The sequence below is a fragment of the Heterocephalus glaber genome, unplaced genomic scaffold (assembly GCF_053883595.1).
Source record: "Heterocephalus glaber isolate CG9 unplaced genomic scaffold, H.glaber_assembly_v1.0 deba00001543, whole genome shotgun sequence".
Lineage (NCBI taxonomy): Eukaryota > Metazoa > Chordata > Mammalia > Rodentia > Bathyergidae > Heterocephalus > Heterocephalus glaber.
In genome coordinates this window covers 2767486-2786713 of record NW_028258336.1, presented here as the reverse complement: position 1 = coordinate 2786713, position 19228 = coordinate 2767486, and the positions used below count along the sequence as shown (strand labels likewise).

At 39.3% G+C, this 19228-nt stretch overlaps 1 protein-coding gene across 18 annotated transcripts in view; it reads left to right on the top strand.

The window, feature by feature from the left end:
* Mast4 (microtubule associated serine/threonine kinase family member 4) overlaps positions 1 to 19228 on the top strand; it is a 594077-nt gene that overhangs the window by 196469 nt on the left and 378380 nt on the right. Inside the window, exon 1 of one of the 18 annotated variants that reach the window (XM_087189609.1) lies at positions 17378 to 18929. The exons of 16 other annotated variants lie outside the window; for them this stretch is intronic. In XM_087189609.1, the coding sequence (XP_087045735.1) occupies positions 18906 to 18929 (24 nt within the window). In that variant the 5' untranslated portion in view covers positions 17378 to 18905. Of the gene's footprint in view, positions 1 to 17377; positions 18930 to 19228 lie in introns of those variants that run through there. One more of the 18 variants, XM_087189611.1, reaches the window with a different exon arrangement.

The following is a 19228-nucleotide window of genomic DNA, read 5'->3' as shown; positions in this document are numbered from 1 at the left end:
TACCCAGTGATTGCATGTATTCAAACATCATACCATCACTTTTTGTGTTTTCTTCTCCAGATGTAAGACATTCAATTGTTGCCTGAAAAGCTGCAGAATTATAGCTAAGATAACAAATAATTGCCAGCAAATAAAATTGGTTCTTTAGAAATATACCCTAATTGGTTAGCTATGTAAAAGAAAATAACAAATGTTAGCATGTTAAGCATATAAATTAGGACCATTGCTTATGAAATCCTTAGTTTTGGGCTTTTCATTTAAATAAGCCTTCATATTGCAATTAATATTATCATTTGGTTTATGACCCTTAAAAATATATTCCCTTTCAGCATTTCTTGGAGTTCTAATTTAGCTTTCTTACGCATGTTAGATGATTTGCAATTTAGATTTTAATTTGATTTCCATTCTTTAAAATGCCATTTTTCTTATATTTCATTTTTATTTAAAGCATGATTCTCTCTGTATTCATGGAAGCTAGGAATAAACAAACTGCTAGAAAAATCAAGCTATTAAATGAACTGAGAACATAAAACATTTTAATAGAAATTCCACATAACTAAACTAAATATTTGAGAGTCCAGCCAGAGAATTATGGCTCTTTGGAAAAAAACTTTATGGGACATGGTGTTCCTGATTTACCCTCTGTTATAGTTCTTTAAAAAATAAAATTTCTTTGTTGACTTAAATCTTTACTACATCTTGCATGTATAAGGTGTTAAATCTGGCTGTAATGATTTGGGGGCTATATCTGCATGAAGATAGTTTTGGTCTCTAATTTTTTAGAATTTTAAGTATTTTTTTTTCCTATTGAGAATGTGTGTCTTCATCTTGTAATTTGAGTGTGTGTGGGTTTATTTTATTTGCACTGTGGTCCGCATACATCAGCCCAACATAGCACCATGAACTTAGTTCTCTAGGACATGGTTTATACCTTTCTCAATAAAATGGACTCATGGTCTGGCTCAGGAGTGATGTTCTGAGATCAGAGTGTTTTTTCTTGACCCCTTTCTTTACCTTAGTCATTTTGTAATTGTGCTTGCATATTCTATATTTTGTCTAGTTTTTTTTGCTAAGATTTTTAATTCAGGTTTGGGAGCTACTGTCATTCTTAGCATGCAGGCCCTTTATCTTGCTTTATTTACTGAGCATTCTTGAAAACACAGCAGATGTTGAGAAAGATTGGCATTTTCTTTCAAGGCTGGAAAACTTAGGACTAAATTCTGGTAATGACAGTTCTTGGCTCTGTGATTTGGGACAACTGTCACTTAACCCCATGGAGCCTAGTATCTATCTCCATTAGTAAATGGGGATGGTTAATCCTGACAGTGTCGTTGTATCAACTAAAGGACATAATTCATATCAGAGCACAATGCCAAATCCTGGTGTACTTTTTTGTATTTCTCTCAGTACAGGAACCTGCTTCTGGGAGAGGTTTATTCTGTAATTGGTCCATCTGTCTGTCCCTGTGCCCCTATCACATTTTCTTAATTACTATAATTTCATTACAGTTCCTAATAACTGGTCAAGAAAATTCTCTTATGTCACTGTAGCTCTTTAAGTGTTGGCTTTTTTTTTTTTTTGGCATGTTTATCTTCCCTGTGAATTTGCTCATGAAATTCTGCAAGCTGATTGAGATTTTGATTAAAATTACATTAAATCTGTAGACCAATTTGGGGAAATTGACATTTTTATGATGCTGAGTTTTACTATTCTAGAACATGGTATATTGCTCTATTAACTTAGGACTTCTTTAATGTTTCTCAGTAAGGTTTTATTTTTTACAGAAAGAATTTATACATCGTTTATTAGATTCATTCTTAGAAACTTCAAATAATATCTTTTAAAAGGAAACATTTCCATTTGTTAGCTAATATATAGGAGGCATTCAATTGGCTTTTAGGTGTTACTTTTAAATTAATCAAACTTATATTTTTTTATTCTCATCTGCATGTTTGAGAGGGGTTTTTAGGCAATGATGATCTGCAAAAATGACACTTTGCTTTTTTACTTTTTCAATCCTATATCCAGCCAGCCTGCCTGCCTTCCTTCCTTCCTTCTCTTTCATCTTTTCTAATTAGAACTTCTTCTAATTAGAACTAAATTGAATAGGAGAGGTAATGTTGCCACGTATCCTTGTCTTATCCTTCATCATAAAAAGAATATATTCAATATTTCATACTGTTTGATAAATTCTTGTTTCCTTTTTTTTTTTTTTTTTTAAGCTTTGTATCATATGAAGAATGTTCCTTTTCTTATTCACCTAGTTTTTTTGTTTGGTTTTGGTTTTGGTTTTTTTTTTTTTTTTTGCTACCAGGGATCGAACTCGGGACCTTGTGCTTGCGTGGCAGGCGGCAGAACCACTGAGCTAAATCCCCGGCCCTCCTTCTGTTTTTTATGTCTGGAAGTGTGTGTAAGAATGCATCAATACCTCCCTCGACTCTTCTGAATGTTGCCTGTAAGTAAGTACTCTAGACTTGCTCTTTTCTTTGTGAGGGGAACTTTTGACTGACCCAAATTTTAAATAATAACAAGACTATTAAGATTTTAAAATTTCTTCTTGAGTCAGTTTAGTATTTGTTAGTTTGGGGGGATTTAATTATTAATTTTCAAAACTATTCTATGTGGCATCTTCAGTTTTGAGTCCTCTTTTATTCTTAACATTGTTTAATGGTATCTTCTCTCTTCTACTTCCCCCCCGCCCCCTTGAATAGTTTTGCCAGAGGTTTATCTTGTTTTATTAATTTTGAATGATTCTGGATTTCATTTCATGCCATGCATAGAAAGGTGGTTTTTCTTCTTAGATTCTAACAATAGTATCTTATTTTTTCAGATGTCTTTGTGGATTAGTTTTTAACATTTAAATTTCTAGGATTTATTTTTGTTAAGAAATAAAAGATTTCTGCTTTTTATCATTTCTCTAAATAGCTAGCCAGTTATCCCAGCACTATTACTGAACAACTTTTCTTTTTCTCCCTACTTTATAACACTACTTTTAGCATATACTATATATAAATATAAAATTTAAATTCCCAAGTATGTTAAAGGTCTATCTCTCGACTCCATTCTGTTCCTTTGATTTGATTGTCTCCCTCTATTTATATCACATAATCTGATTCCTGTAGGTTCCGGTTATGTTTGCCATCTAGTAGAGCTGGTAGGGGAGCCGCATAGCTCTTGTAGTTAAATGTATTTTCAGTTAGATTTAAGATTTTCCCTTGTTTTAACATTCTTTTTTTTTCTATCTCTGGAAGTAGCATCCTCATTTTCTTTGTAAGCCAGTGAGAAAAACAATTATCCCTTGTGAAAATATTAAACAGGAGCTACGTCTGTAAAACCAGGATCTTTGGGGGCTGTCAGTGTGGAGAGAAACTGCTGCTCCCCTATTCAGGTTTCTATGTCCGCCTCCTATGCTGCCCTCTGTGCAGCTTAGGGTACTCCTGTGACTGGTTCTCGGGGAGTTTCACAACACAGAACCCTGAACCTTGCTCCTCCCTGGAGCAGAGTTCCCTAATTCCTGCTGCCACTAGCCTGAGAAGCTGAATGGCAGCAGGTCCTCAAAGGGAGTATTTAGAGAGGAGAACGAGAACGGGGACTGTGAGGCTGGCCTGCCCTCTGCATGTGGAGTTCACGTCCCTTGTCAGCCTCAGGGGTCCCTGCTTTAATTTGATGAACAACTAAAATAGGTTTGCTTGTAGCTTGTCGTTGTAAACTCCTAAATGCCACCAACGGCCACACTGGCTCTAGAGATGGTCTCTACTGTGGAGTCTTTTTCTTGCTGTCAGTGTCATAAAAGCCAACAAAAGGGGGAGTGAGTGTACCGCTTTTAATGACTGCGCCGCTTTTCTGGGATGAGCTGTTTTCCCAAACTGCCTGCATCCTGAGTGATCAGAACATCCACTTCCTCCTGTGCTGATGTGAGGGGTGTGCTGGGTGAAGGTGGGGCCGCTGATGGTACACCAGGAGTAATTTCCCTCATCCATCACGCTGACAACCCTTGGATTCTTCTCCCTGTCAGAGCAGAGAGAGGCTTGGGCAGGACTGAATGGTCCCCACTTGTCTGGCATTTTAAACACATTTTCATTTGATAGGAAATTAACTAGATGCAGCTGAAGTTGCTGGTGGCCAGCATCACTAAAGTGGGAAGCTTATAACCTGTCCCAAAGGGCTGACAGGTGTCACTGCCTTGCATCTGAATTCCGACCATCAGTGCTGAAAGCTTTTCATGAAGAGGGAAAGGCTGGGAGTCCGTTATCAGAGCAAATAAAATCATGTCTTGGATCAGGTAGAACTTAATTTAGCTTTCTATCTCAGGAACTTAGATCCAGTTATCAGTTGGGGAACTCAAGATTAGATAGCTTCTGTGTCATTTTATATTTAAAAAAATAAAGCTTAACAATTTTCTGTCATAAGATTATAAATTCCAGTGGAAAGTTTTGAAATTATTTTTCAACAGTAAGGATGGAAATTATGCATAACACATAACCACTTTTAACATGCTTTCTCTAAACATAGATTTTCTTTATCTTTTGTGCATCCTGGTAACTTATGATCACAAATGTGCACTTTTTCATTACCCATGTCTCTTGTTTTCCCCAAGATGCCAGCCTTGGCCTGAGTTTCATATCTCCTTGATTTTCTCGCTTGTCTGATTTTAATTCCTCCCTTTGGCTTTCTAACTTCATTTTCTATCTCTATAGTTCATAACCCTGGAAGTTCAGGAGTTTCCAGAGGTGCTAACTCTATCCCTGGTGACACCTTTCCCTGTGGCTACCCATCCTCCTGTCTTTTCTTTATTTAAAAAAGTTATTTTATTTATTTGATCCTTTCCCTTTTATTCTTTTAATTCCTCATTCCTCACTTTCCCTTATAGGGGACTTTGGATTCTTAAATTCAGGGGAACTGTGGTGTCCCTTATCTGGGACCTGGTTCCTGAAAAAATGTGCCCTTTGGGCAGCTGTTTCCCTGGCTGTGAAGTCCTCTGCTTCCACCCCCTTTGCCCTTTTGTGTTGGCTGAGCTACTATCACAGTGGATAACCCTGGACATCTCTAGATGGCAGCATCTGCCTCCCTCTGCCTGGAGGCGACACTAGAAAGAACAGACACTTGACTGTCGCCCCAAGGATGATGTGTAGTGTGTCAGAGTCTTTACCACACACATCTCCCTTGCTCTTTCTTCTGTTTCCAAGTGAGGTTTAAATCTGGCAGACAGTCACAACATGGAATACCCAGTGTACCTTTTCTCTGGCTTCCCTGTCACTGTCCTTTAATTTGCCAAGTCAGAGATGGGAATCTCATTATTCAGTCATGTTCAGTCCAGTGATTTTGTTGGGAAGAACATTGCTTTCAGATGCAGTCTTTGGGTTAGTAATCTCTTCAGAAATTACTCTCCAGCCATGTGGGCAGTGCTGCTAGAACAGCACAGGAGCTGAGATGTGAAATGCTAAGACCTGATCCACATGTCCAGGGCTGACTGGGTAGGCCCTTTGTTGTGAGAAGCTCCATTTTGGTTTTTGAGTGCCTCAACAAAAAATTGATATCAAATATACAGGCTTAAACCAAATACATTATGTTGCATTCTGGTTCAGAAGACTTTAAAGCTGGAAAGAATGCAGAGTTGAAATTAAGTACAGAAGAGTGTTCAACTTTTAAAAAATACACATTATGATGGAATGTTTGACTACTTGTCATTTTTTTTTAACCCATCTGTTCCTCCGGGAAACTTTAGACTCCTTGAAGCCTGGTCGGGTCATGACTTAGTGTCTTCTGCTGCTGGAAAATCAGGGCTGTGGGGGGGGGGGGTGCTTGGGAACCTGACGTGCATTCACAGCATCCTCTTTGCCCTCATTTGGTAGTGCCTGATAGCATAGCACAAATGTTTATCTCAGAATATTTAAACACACGCTGTCTCGGCCCTAACTTCAGTGTTCCAGTGGAATTGTGTTCAGTTGATTTAAACAAAATACAGAGCAATTCAGCTAGTGCCTGCATTGTACTGGATATGCCTTCATGATGGGTCAGCCTTTTCTTCACTGCTCTGGAATTGAAACCCAAGGAAAAGAGATGAGCCAGACTCTGAATTTTAAGAAAGGTTTTTATACTTTATTGGGAACTGTGCAATTTGAAGAAATATTTCTTTTCTAAAGGATGTTTTAAAAAGGAGACCCAGAATTTCTCTCAGGACTAGGAGATTTTTCCCCTAAGTAGAGACCTACTGCATTGTGCTTTTGTGCCAGGAAATCTGTGTCCCTTTCACCCTTTGTGTGCTGTTGTTGGTGCTTTTCTCATAGTTTGAACCCCAAGTTGTTGTTCTGTGTGGGCTCTCTTCCCCCCATCTCAAGTATAGACAAATAGCTTTGGATCCAGAGAGAAAAATGTGGAATTAATCTGGAAGAGAATTTACAAGACCCATAAGACTTTTTTTTTTTTTTGCAGTGATCACTGATCAGAAATGCTCTTGCCAGTGTTACTTTTTCAGAAAGCAGTAGAGAGGCCTTGGTTACCTGTGACACCAGTGCAAACATAGACTTAGATGGTTGTGACAACCTCATGGTGTCGTCATTTGCAGACAAATCTCCCTTCGAGGGGGTGATAGCTCAGTCACTTTGTGGACATTGTTTTTCCTGCAATGCTGCTGATTGACATTTTAGCAGTGATGTTTTTTTAAAATACAGGGATGTATGCAGAGGAAACACTGTTTCTACAGCTGTTGACATTTTTATAAAAAGTCATATAAATGCAATATTGGAAAATTTCAAGAATACAGAATGGTATAAAGTAAAAAGTGATATACCTCTCCCCCACCCTCTCTATAAAGGTAATCATTGCTGTTTGTTTCATGTTAGTTGTTCCAGAAAAAACCCACTACAGATAATTAAAATGCATACCACCAAAAATGTTTATGCACCGTTTGAGCCTCATTTTGTGACTTAATCTGAAGATCTCTCACAATAGTACTGCAACTCTACTGTGTCCCCTTTCATAGTGGCTCAGTGTCACCACATGAAAAAACTAGCATGTAAAGTACCTGAGCAGCCTCCAATTTCTTACATAAATTTCCTGACCAGTCCCCCAATGCCTGACTGGTTTCTCAGACAACAACTTTGTAGCTCCGTGGCTGTGACCTGTGTGATGTCTGGTGTGAAAATGTGTGGGCACCGTAATTTTTTCTTGGAGAGTGATTTGTAGTTGTTGGTGAGGAAAGTCTTCTGACAGGGTTTAATAGGGTGACTTAGCATGCATTGTGTTCTAGTAAAGAAATGCTGGCTGCCATAATAAATTCACTCAGAGTTCTCATTGGCCTGATACAATAGAAGTTTATTTCTCCCTTACCCACAGGCCTTTTTGGTGAGCCATGCTGTGTTCCCCATCATCTTCATTGGTGACAAATGATATAGACTCGGGCTGACAGAAGTTCTGCCATCTTTGTGTCACTTTTATAGTTCCCTGGGTGTTGACACCTGAATGATATGGCTGGAATAGGAAAGGGTCAGGACTGCATAGGAAGTCTGACTTAGGCAGGTCATCAGAAGTGCCTCCCATCTACCCACATTCCATGATCTGGACTTCATCTTGTGCTTACACCCAGCAGCAAGCAAGGCTGGGAACAGTGTCCTAGCTGTGTACCGGAAGTAAAAAGAAATTGGTTTGATAAAGAAATAGCCAATTAACATGACCGAAAACATGAATGGTGGTGTCACCAAAGGATCATTTGTCAGCAAACGCAGTGCTGCTGGGCTGCCTGTCTCCTCCTTTGTGGTTGCACGTATGGGGTTCACTGGCTGCCAGTTCCAGAAGGGATACTCTCCCCTCTGCCCTCCAGTTCTTTCTACCTTTTCCCCCTCCACATGAGTGGTTCTTTAACGGCTGCAATAGGTTCTCTGCCTTATGCAGAGATCTTAATTCAAATGTGCAGCTAAACTTGAGAAGAAAAGAGCAGGTTCCTAAGTGGGATAGTACAGTTTTTTCTGAGCCCCTAGAAGACCCTCTGTGTGAGCAGAAGTTATAATCGTGCTGCTCTTTTTGCATAAGGACCATGTGCCCATTTCCTCTGTTGTTCTGGTATAACTCTTAGAAAACCATCACTCTGGACTTTCCAGGTGCTGGCTTGCTGGAACAGAGGAGAGACAAGAATATATAGGAGCTAGGTAGAGGCCCAGGGAATCTGCCAGACACAGTCCTCCTGTTGGCCTCCCTGGGCCACCACCTGGGCTCTCTCGCACTTGGTCTCTGAGTGCTGGAGAGATATCAGTAATGCTCTACTGCCCTGGCTCTGCTGCTGAGGAATCCCAGCCTGGCTATGGCAAGGGATAAACACTTTACAGCTACATGCAGCTTGGTCATTGGAGAATTAGTGGAGATTATATATCATCCTGCATCAGCGCTCCATTTTTTTTTTTTTTAAATGACACCATTTGAGACTGGAAGTGAAAAATAAAAAGCAGCCATATTCTTGGTGCATGGCTATGCTTTTGACACAAACACATAAGAGACAGACAGAAGAAATGATCCAGGAAATGTTGCAAAGTAGGTTCTTTGTTCCTCCATCTCCCTCTCCCTTTGCCATTTGGCTTCGTGTTTATTCAAGTAAATTGGATGCATTGCAGTGCTTGGGAAAGCCTCAGAGTATTTGTGATGTCTTGATAAAACACATAATACATTCCTGGGTAGGTTAACATCTGTTATCTTAAGCATTTTAGTAGTCAGTCATGTCAAGAAAGTATAATCTGGTGAACATCTTGATTTAGCCATCTGTTGGGTCCTCATGTAGTCATATGCAAAGGGGCAAATGGACACAGAAAAAGGAATTTAGAAGACGCATTACTTTTGAAAGATGAAGGCATTGCGTACTCTTTAAATAATGGTGCCTGTCAAATTTTTAGACACTTTTCTCAGCAAGGAAAAAAGATATTAAAAAGATAGCTGCAAATGCAACAGAAATGAAGAGACAACCTGGTGACTTTAGGAATCAATACTGGAATTGTATATCCTGGCCCTAATTTATCAGAACAGCTCAAAATGTTCTACAGAGGAGTTCAGGAGTACCCTAATTTTACAAATGAAGCAACTGATGGCCGGGTGTAAACTGCTTCCTTTATCCACAGTGGAGAGCTGTGTTTGGGTCAGAAAGCTGAGAACAGCGTGGGCTAGCATGGTGGTGTGAACTTATGCATTTGAACCCCATCAATAAGTATCATTGCAGTGGAGCTGTGGGTACAGAGCTGGTTGCTGAGCCAAAGCAGACTAGGAAGTATGCCAGGCAAACAATCGATAGGAGATGTATTACTGAAAATTAATATTCCAGTGCCAAATTATTCTTACTGATTTAGGGACTTTGAAGATTTCCTTAGATAGTTTTATGAATAAAAACCTTTGTGTTTCTTGAGCAGGATCGACCTGAGGAAATTGTTGTCTCTCGCACAAAACCTTGGGACAGGGCTGGAGAAACACACAGCTTGTACTAGGTACCCTCAGGGGAGCTCTACCTGTGTTTGCTTAGGGAGGTGGTTATCTTGCAAAGTGACATGCAATAGTGTTTTATTTGTTGTGCTTGAATATTTGCTGTGTTAGAACCTGGGTGTCAAGTGTAGTCAGAAGGAACATTAACAGCATAATCTATAAAGAGAGAAAATAGAAAAGCCTGCAATGTAGGAAGTGAGACAGACCTTTGAATTAGAAGGATGGAAGACAGAGGTGGGAAGAGGATTCTGAGAGCTGTGCGGGGAAGGCTGTGGTTTGCTCTGAAGGGCAGCTCTGCTGCAGTGCCCTTGGGCTGTGCCTTGGGGATCTGTCAGCAGGTTTGGGGAGCTGCTGCCCTTGTCCATGCTTGGCTGACACCTACTCCTCCCTCTAGTCCCCGTTGTTACTGTTCTCCACTTTTCCTGGGTCGTGGAGAGGTATACTATTATTTATAGTGGATAAAGAGTGATTGCTGGTAAGCCCAGCATCACAGGGCTCTGGTGACCCATGTCTGAGATGAAGGTTTGGAAGTGCCTGGTGTCCAGTTCTGGGCTCCAGCTAAGACTGACCGACTTAGTGAGGCATTTCCCGAGAGATTAATGGGAGCTCAATGGGAGCTCTGTTACATGCTTAGAGTTTTTAAAGGAGTCTCATTCCTGACAAAATATTCTTGGGATATCCTTGCTCAATGCTGAGTACATATTTATTGACCTTCTATCACCTTCTTGTGGGGAGCATTTCTTCTCTGGGATTTTTTTCTTACTACATCGAAACCACTATTTTTGTCTAGAATATATTTTCACAAATATGGATAGAAATATTTATTGTAGAGCAGTAATCACAATACATGAGTATCTGGGTGAAAAGGCATAAGCATATATTTTATTCTGTTCTTATAACCTTTCAGTATATTTGAAAAAATTGAAACTAAAATATTACAGGTAAAGAAAGGCAAATGTAGCCAAGGCATGGTGATGCTGCACACCTGTAATCTTAGCAGGAGGCTGAGGCAGGAGGATCACAAGTTTGAGCATAGTCTGCCCAACGTAGTGATTTAATGATACCCTGTCTCAAAATAAAAAGAAAATTAAAAAGGCTGGCAGTGTAGCTCAGTGTGAAGGCCCTAGGTTCAGGCCCTACTATTTAAAAAAAAAGGCAAATATATTTTCCCCAAGGAACATAAGGGAAATTAAAGGAAACAGTTTATTAAATGACTTGCCCAAGGGCATTCAGAAGTTAAGTAGAAGAACTAGGAATAGATTGGCGTTTTGCTCAATTACTTTCTTGTTCCTTTTAGGCTGCATCTCTTCCCTAAAACAAAGATAAATGCTTCTGAACAAGATGTCTCCAAGCCTTACAGCATTGGTGTGTGTCTTTGCTTATAAATTATCCACGTAGGGAAGCTGGTGGTTGGTTGGTACCTAAGTGTGAGTTTTATAAAGCTGCTAATTGGGGCTGTGGGTGTAGCTCAGTGGTAGAGAGCTTCCCCAGCATGTTAGATGCCTGGGGTTCAATCCCTAACATCTCAGAAACAAATTCTACTAATCAAATGGCATCAGGTAGATATTTCACACTCTGAGAAGAAATGATTGGTTCTAGTCCAAAACAGAGAGCTTTCATTTCTGATTACTTGCAACAGAACTAGCAGAGTCCGTGGTCAGCAGTATTTAGTAGTGAAAGAAGGAATGTTAGATGCAGTTCTGATGGCCAATGGAGAGGCAAAGTAAGCATTAAATGCCACACTTTGGCTTTGCCAGCCGAGAATTTAAAAAGCAGGAAAAAAGGACATGGGGAAGTATACTGATGTAAGTGGCGTTTTATCCACTAGGTGGCACATGAGGAAATCACCTATGCAACGGAGAAAGTAAAAATGTTGATCTTTAGGAATAAAATGTATACCCTTTGTGCAAAGTGATTCACTAAGTCAGCTGGAAAAAAACAATTAGAATATATAAAACTAATTTTAATATAAAACTATTAAAAGGGCTTTTAAAAAACTTAATAGATAGTTGGAATTAAAATGCTTTATGCTTCATGTGGAGAAGTTTTTCTACAATGTTTGACTTCAGATCACTGCTACGAAAGAATATTGTTAATCTTGATGGCATTTTGAGATATATGGAATAATGCATGGACGATGTTTTGGTACTTACGTGTATATATTTTTAGTTATGTTCAGAAAGTGGTGCATACTTCGGCTGGAGAAATTCCTTCCATTAATTTTTTTAAAAATGAATGAAACATGTGAGGTGTAACTTCTTTTTGAAGAAACAGGCTTCATTGTTGCTGGAATGCATTAGCAATAACTCATTGCATGTGCAATGAAACACCACAGCTAAATGAATAACTCCTTGCTGAGAGAATATTTGTTGTGGTTTTTATGTGAAAATTTTCAGAAGCATACACAGGAAGCAATATTTTCATTTCTTAATGCAACTGTCCCCTCGAAAACTGAGTAGTAAAATTAGCAACACACTTTTAAAACATGTAATTCAGAAGGCAAATAATGAATTAAAAACTTCTTTTCTAGTGAACTATTAGGATTTTGTTTTTCATTACACACACAGAGACATTTTTCTCTAAAGAAATGTGTATTTTTCCTGATGATTTAGGCAAGGATTTTCTGTGTACTGCTTTACAAAGTGGAATCAGATTTAATCTGTTGGTTTTGTTTATAAGTAAAATAGTCAAGATACCTATATACAGTTGTGTTCAGTTTTCTTTAGAGGACAAAGAATAAAATTAGCAGGCTTCTCACAGATATTCTTACCTGCTTTCTCTCGGAGGAGAGCTGTGACAGGTTTTCAAGGTTGTCGGGTAAGGTATGAAATCTTCACTGGAGAGCGGGTGGCTTTGGAGAAATCGCAAGAAGGAAATGATAAAGGACCCTATTTGCTTTTAATAATTGAGCCGTATGCTGGGTTTGGTAAGGCCAAGACAGATAGGACCGATCCAGTTCATTGAACTCCCCTCTTAGAGGACAGTCGTGTAAAAAGTGTCTTGTCTTTGCCTGAAAATGCTAGTCTTTGGTAAAAAGAGAATAGAGTTGTATTCTTTTATGGCTACAGGAGTCCATGTTTCCTTTCCCCTCCACTACCCTTCAGTCACCTCTGTCCTCCTTGCCCCTCAAAATTGTTTTGCACATATTGAAAATATTATAGGAATATAATAGTAAAAGGGTCTTTAATGTGTCTTTTAATAGTAAAAGGGTCTTTAATGTGTCTTTTAGATACTTAAACTAAATATTTGAGTGTAATAGTTGAAGGAAATTACACTCTGTGAATTTGAAAAGTGAGCAAAGTGGCAGAATTTGTGAGGTCTGGTTTTGTGGACTAGTACAGGTGTCAAATCCAGGATGGTTTGTGGTTGGAGAAGTGGCTGCTTTTGGAGACGAGACCCACTGTGCCCCAGCCACTGTCACACTCAGAGAGCAGCACTCTCAGTCCATTCCCTGCATTTGCCTTTGCACAAGTTGCTCACGTTCCTTGGCCTGCTTCCCCAGCATCCTGCTCTTTGCCCCACTGAGAATTCCTCCTGCCCCAGATCTCAGCTCTTAACTTCTCCACCTTCTGGAGTCACTTGGGAAACTTCACTGTCCCTGGGTTCCTGGGACCCACCCTGGAGATTGTGACTCAGTTGGCCTGGGTGTGGCTCTAGATTTTGGAATTTGTAAAGAACCCTGCAGTGGTTTCAGTGTGCAGATAAATGGCAGCTGCTGCTTTGTTCATGTCCTCTCCCAAGCCCTCCTTTGCTCTCTGCCCTCTCTGAGTTACACCCTCCTCCATACCTCAGCAGCTCCGGCACCTGGCTTGTACTGTCCTGGGTCATCACTTATTTCCTGTCTTTATTTATTCATGTGCCTTGGGACTGTGGGAACAAGTCTTTTCCCTCTTCCTATTCTCAACATCAATCATAATGCCTGACTCATAGTGGATGATTAGTGATTGGTTTTTGAATCAAGGGGATAAAAAAGAAGTAATAATACAATGATTTAAACAAATCGATTCATACACTTCTGACTCAGGAATTTTCATTGCCCAGGTAGATATTTCTTCTTTACATGAAGAGCATAGATCCCCTAATCTCCTGACTTTTCTTAAAGCAGTGATAAGTATATAAAATTAAAGAGGAATATGTTCTGTTGGGTGGTATTAGCTTGAGTCACAAAAGCCAGCTTTAGATAAGGAGACCAAGCAGGCACTAAGCTTGAAGTCAATAAAGCTCAAGAAGTGAGTGGAAAATGCTGTCGATTTTTAACAGAGTAATTCCCTATCGCCTTACTTAGAGAATATTAATTTATCTAATTGGTGATAATCTGACCAATTTATTGTAGCATTAAAAATGCAAATCAGTTACCGTATCAAAATATTCACTGGCATGCCTGAGACTTTTTATGTTTTATTTTATTTTATTAGGTGATAATGGGAGGCATAATTGTTAATGTTTGATTCTGGCAAAATACAATTAGTTTCTGTGAAACACACTGTGCATTAATGATATCATTAAGATTAATGAATATAAATGAATGAGCTGGGGATTTCAAACAGAACATAGTGACTTTGTATCAGTGTGTAAAACTTGAGATAAATTTCCTTGATTTTTAAAGATAATGTGCTAGAACTCCTATTGAATTATTGTATAGACTAGAGAGAAAATTCTTATGTAGCCTATACAGAAAATATAAGAAATTGAATCAGTTACCAGAAGGGTCAGAAACATTTTTTTAGTGCTTACTATCACTTTGGGAGACAACTTTCGTAAATTGCTTTGGGCTAAAGAAAGCCATCCTTTAGTTTTACTTTAAGAACAAATTTAAAGACAGCCTTTAGTAGAATTTCCAGGCACTCTGTTTATATTTTGGTGTATTAAACGAGGATCATAAACCATTGCTTGTTAAAATTAGATGTGACTTCATGATATTCTTGTATATTCCAGATGTTCTACAATAGACACTCATATTACATTAATAACTTTTAAATGTTGTTAAGAAAACTAGACAAGTCTTTATTTTTCTTGAGCTAAGAAATGGAGAAAGGCAAAATAGAGAGAGATGATGTTCATTGAGGTCTTAGGGCTAAATGTATAACATGACCCCAGAATCATAAAGTGTATTTTTTTCCATGAGGTGTATTTTGAGTGTTGATGTATGTGTTTTGATAATGTAGGGAAAAGCTTACCCACTAACAGTGGTTCAAAAACCAGAAGAGATTTAATATGATCCAAAGCCAGAAAGATTTAATGTGGTCTGTGCATTTGTAATTTAAGCATCACGTTTTCTCCGCCTTCTTGTTCAACTAGCTGATTGTAGATACCCCATCCTCAGGTGGTGCTTAGTGTGACTTCTCCCTATGTACATAGTCTTGGTCTGATCTTTGGGTGCTGGTTTTTCCCTTTGTATGCATATTTTTGTGTGGTTTTGTCGGCACGTGGTTTTTACTCGTGTCTGTCTGCCTGAGAATTTTGCAGGGCAGCACTTGGCCCTGAGTGGCTATTGGAGCCATGGTGAGATGGATGAGGATGGTGGAAGAAGAACTGAAGGTACATTGAGGTGTAGCTGCTGGCTGGATTCTGGGCCCTGGTTGAGAAACCTGACTTTTCTTGTTAGCTCTGCCTTTGCACCGTTTCCATGACCTTGGGCTCTTCTTTTAACCTTATTGTCTCACTTTCCTCATTGGTAAATTTAACCAGTCTCTTCTTTTTCTACTTCACAAGAAACTGATGAGGATTAATGAGGTAGAATCTGGAGCCCGTTTTGTGTTCTTGGAAGAGTGCATTAAAGTGATGCTAGAAGACAGAGTTAATATCAGAAAGAAGTGTGCTGTGCATTGCTCACTGTGCTCTGAGAGAGTCCCAAGGAGTACTTTTGTCTCCTTCAGCTGTAATCTGGCTGGCAGTGGCAGCCCCATTTCTCCCTGTGTCTGAAGTGGGTAGTACATTAGGGTGGAATGATAAAGTCAGAGCTAGTGTGGGGTGTGACAAAATGACAAACAGGATTCAGAGCTAACTCCTCAACTTCTGCACTCTTGTCTGAAAGAATCTAGTGATTTTTAAAAATTATGTATATGTATATCTATATATAGATATTCTTACCCACCTCCTTGACCTCTTTGGTTATTTATAGACTAGCCATCGAGTACTTGGCTCTGTGTGCATAATACAAATGAGATCAGAATGAGGTTTCTAGTCAGAACTACAGAATTAATGGAACCTGATGTCTCTAGGTAGACCCAGTTGTCCTAGGTTAAACTTAGGATTTAGAACTCTCAGCTTGCATAAGTCTGTTCGGATCATATCAATATAAAAAGACAGATGTAGAAAAGAATGCTTGATTAATTTGTGTGTGAAATCCCATTCTAATTTTATTTAGCCTGTTTATCTTTGTTCAGTTGGGTTTTTAAGTTCCAAGGTAACTAGCTTGGTTTTTCTCCTTAGGAAATTTTTCCAGATTTTGTTCCACTTTGTGTTTATAGTTTTTCAAAAAGTTTAGTTAGATAGTACTACATTTAACCACAAATTCAGCTTCTTGTCACTGTAGAATTTAAAAAGTTTAATATGTATACAACTTGAAAGTGCTTTTATAATTTAATTCAGCTATATTTGAAATATAGAGGATAGGGCTGGGGATTTAGCTCAGTGGTTCCACCACCTGCCTTACAAGCGCAGGCACCCGAGTTTAATCCTTGGCACCCCCCCCACCAAATAGAGAAGATATACTTCAGAACTGTAAAAATAATCATCCTTTAGATTTTATCCTTTATATTTTATATCTTGTCACTTTGGTAATAATTTTAGGAGTATCCCTCTTTCAGAAGCTCACAAAATAGTTGATTCCAATAGTATCATTACCAAAATGAGTACATATCAACATGCAAGTTTCTAAAGCTTGTGCAATTGATAGGCATCCTGTAGTGGCCCTATACCAACATCACTTCACTCATCTATTTCCCTCTTTACATGTTAATGTGAAATGCGGAGTTTTGGTAAACATTAGTTCATGGTCCTAGTGTTAGCTGTGTGTCATTTGAGATGAAGAAACTTCATTGAAAAAAACAAATTGGTGCTATTTTCACTTGTCAGATCTTCATAAAATGCTTTCTTATGAAAAAAATGAAGTTGTATTACCCAATTTTATTAGAAATGGTGTATTTTGTTGGATTCGTGTGTTCACAAAGTACAGAATATTTTCCTGCTGTGATTGATGTTCAGGCATTTATGAGGATAGTCTGCTATATTTCATATGTATATGAGGGTGTCATTGTTAAAATGTTCAAAAGAAAATTATGTATGTGATTTATATTTTATTATTTCCTCCTAGGATGTAATTTTTTCAATACCATGATTCCTTGTCATATTGTCAGCGGTGATTTGATGTCTAATATGCCACAAATAATTAGATAAAAAAAGGTGATGCACACATCAAGACAATACCTTTCTTGTGAAAAGCCTTAAGCAAAACCATGCATGTTACATAGAGGAACTCACCAATTGCATACGCTTAAGAAGTCTTCAGATTGTAAGCAGGATGGGAATGGAGCTAAATGCAGGAAGTGTGGGCTGCAGCATATTTCCTAGGCATATGCTTGCTACTGACCCCACCTGTAGTTTTTGCTAAATGAAACACATTTTAGAAAACGCTGCTGTCTGGACAAATTCAGACTTTGGTGTATTGTCAGTGGGAATATATTAGGTCTTCTCTTTCCTTTTGAGAGAGAAAGCTTCCATCTCACCCTGGAAGTCAGCCTGCCCTTTGTTTTAGTCTCTTTCCTTACAAGTTTAAAGTCTTTTTCTTTAGGGAGAAAAGAGCACATATATGTATACCATGTGAACTCTTTCTTTACCTTTGTTAACCTCAGAAGTCAGAACTTCAAAATTTCCAATGTCTGTTGTGAAATATAGGGAAAGATGATTTGTGATTTCAGTTTTTATTCCTGAGAATATTCTAGTAATCCAGTATTTTAGATAGACTGGAACCTATTTCCAGGTAGCTTACTTTTGAGCATTGATGACACTGGTAACTAATGTCTGGCTCACTTGTATGTTCCTGTAATTAGTAGTAAATATTTCTGGAGGTTTGATATTAACATTAGGCAATAACATTGTAACATCACAGTACATATTAATGTTAGATAGTACTAAATGTTAGTGCCAGCTGTAGCCAAGCACTGTACTTCATCTGTTCTCATCTCCAAGTTAACATTAGAGTGTGTTTTAGGCACACAAGCCTCAGCTCCTCATGGTTTCCTAGGTTGTGCTGTCCAGCTGACAGTGTTGACAAGGACGGGCTGTCAGGACCCTCAGCCCCCTCCTCTGCATGGCCTGTTCCCCAGGACAAAGAATTCTGGAAGCCAAGAGGGTGGATGCTGGCTGGCTTGGGAAACACACACAGGGAGACTCTGAGGGTCTGGAGGAGGAAGGAGAGCTGGGAGCCATGGCGGTGGGGCAGTGAAGAATGGGCTGCTCTTCCCTTGAGGGCAGAGGTACCAATTCTCCATTTTCCCACAGGTTACCTACTACCTCCAGCCTTCCCCCACCCCCAGTTTCCTGATTGTAAGCTCACAATGATGTCTTTTTTAACAGGTGAGAAACCATGTTCCCAGAAGGTAAAGGACTTGCCCCAGCCTACTGGGCTGCTCACTGGCAGAGCCTGAGCTGGACAGGTTGGCTGTGCAGAAGCCTCGGGATTTGCAGCTTCCAGTAAATGAAGGGAGAAATCGGGGCTGGGATTTCCCCTTTGTTCTTCCCAGCACTGTCAGAACAGGGTGCTCAGCGGAGCCCTGAGTCATTTTACCTAAAAGGGAGGAGCAACTTGAGGAGCTGCCCTTAGTGGTAAATTCCAGAAAAGAAATCAGATTAGAAAATGAAGAGTTAACTACCAGCCTCCAGGTTCACAGGGATGTGTGTTATGCCTGGCTTTGTGGAATTCCACTGATTATTAAGTAAATGTGGGTTGTACTTGGAACTGTGTAATTCAGAAAGAGCATTGTTCAAACAAAGGGACAGAGGCCCAGAAACAGTTGAGAAGAAAGCAGAAGCCACACCCTCTAACTTGTCTCTGGCAGTACCTCTTCTTCCATCCCCTCCTGTCTAGGGGAGCTCTTTCGCTGCCCCAGCCCTAGTGTAGCTGAGTCACTGCTCCTTTTCTTTTTTAGAAGCACTGGGCCAAGATTTGGGAATTTCAGAAGCTCTTTTTGGTGTGTTCTGACCACAGACAGCTTATGATATAGTGATTTTTCCTTAGGAGCTAAGGAATCTGATGCCTTTTGTGTTTTAGTTTCACTTTGAAAGCACTCATCCCTGCTTCTTTAAACAGGAAGACGGCCAGGGGATTTAGCTCAGTGGTTTTGCCGCCTGCTGCGCAAGCGCAAAGACCGGAGTTCGCTCTCCTGTACCAAAAACAAAAACAAAAACAAAAACAAACAGGAAGAGGCGGTAGAGCATGGTGATTAGGGATGCAGACTCTAGAGCCTGGTCAGGTGGGTATCCTGGTTCTACCTTTCCTTGAATGTGGAATCTGGGTGAGTTACGTAACCTCACTAAATGTCAATTTCCTCAACTGTAAATGGGGAAATAATGATATTTAACTTGTAGGGCAGTTGTGAGAATTAAATGACTCAAAATACTTAGAGCAGTAATTGGCACATATTGTGTGATCAATAAATGTTGGTTATTATTATTATTTAGAAATAGGACATAAGGAAATTGAAGCACATAAATCAAGAAGGAATTTAAATCTAAGCATTGAAATATGTTTGAACAAAGCTCACAGCTGCAT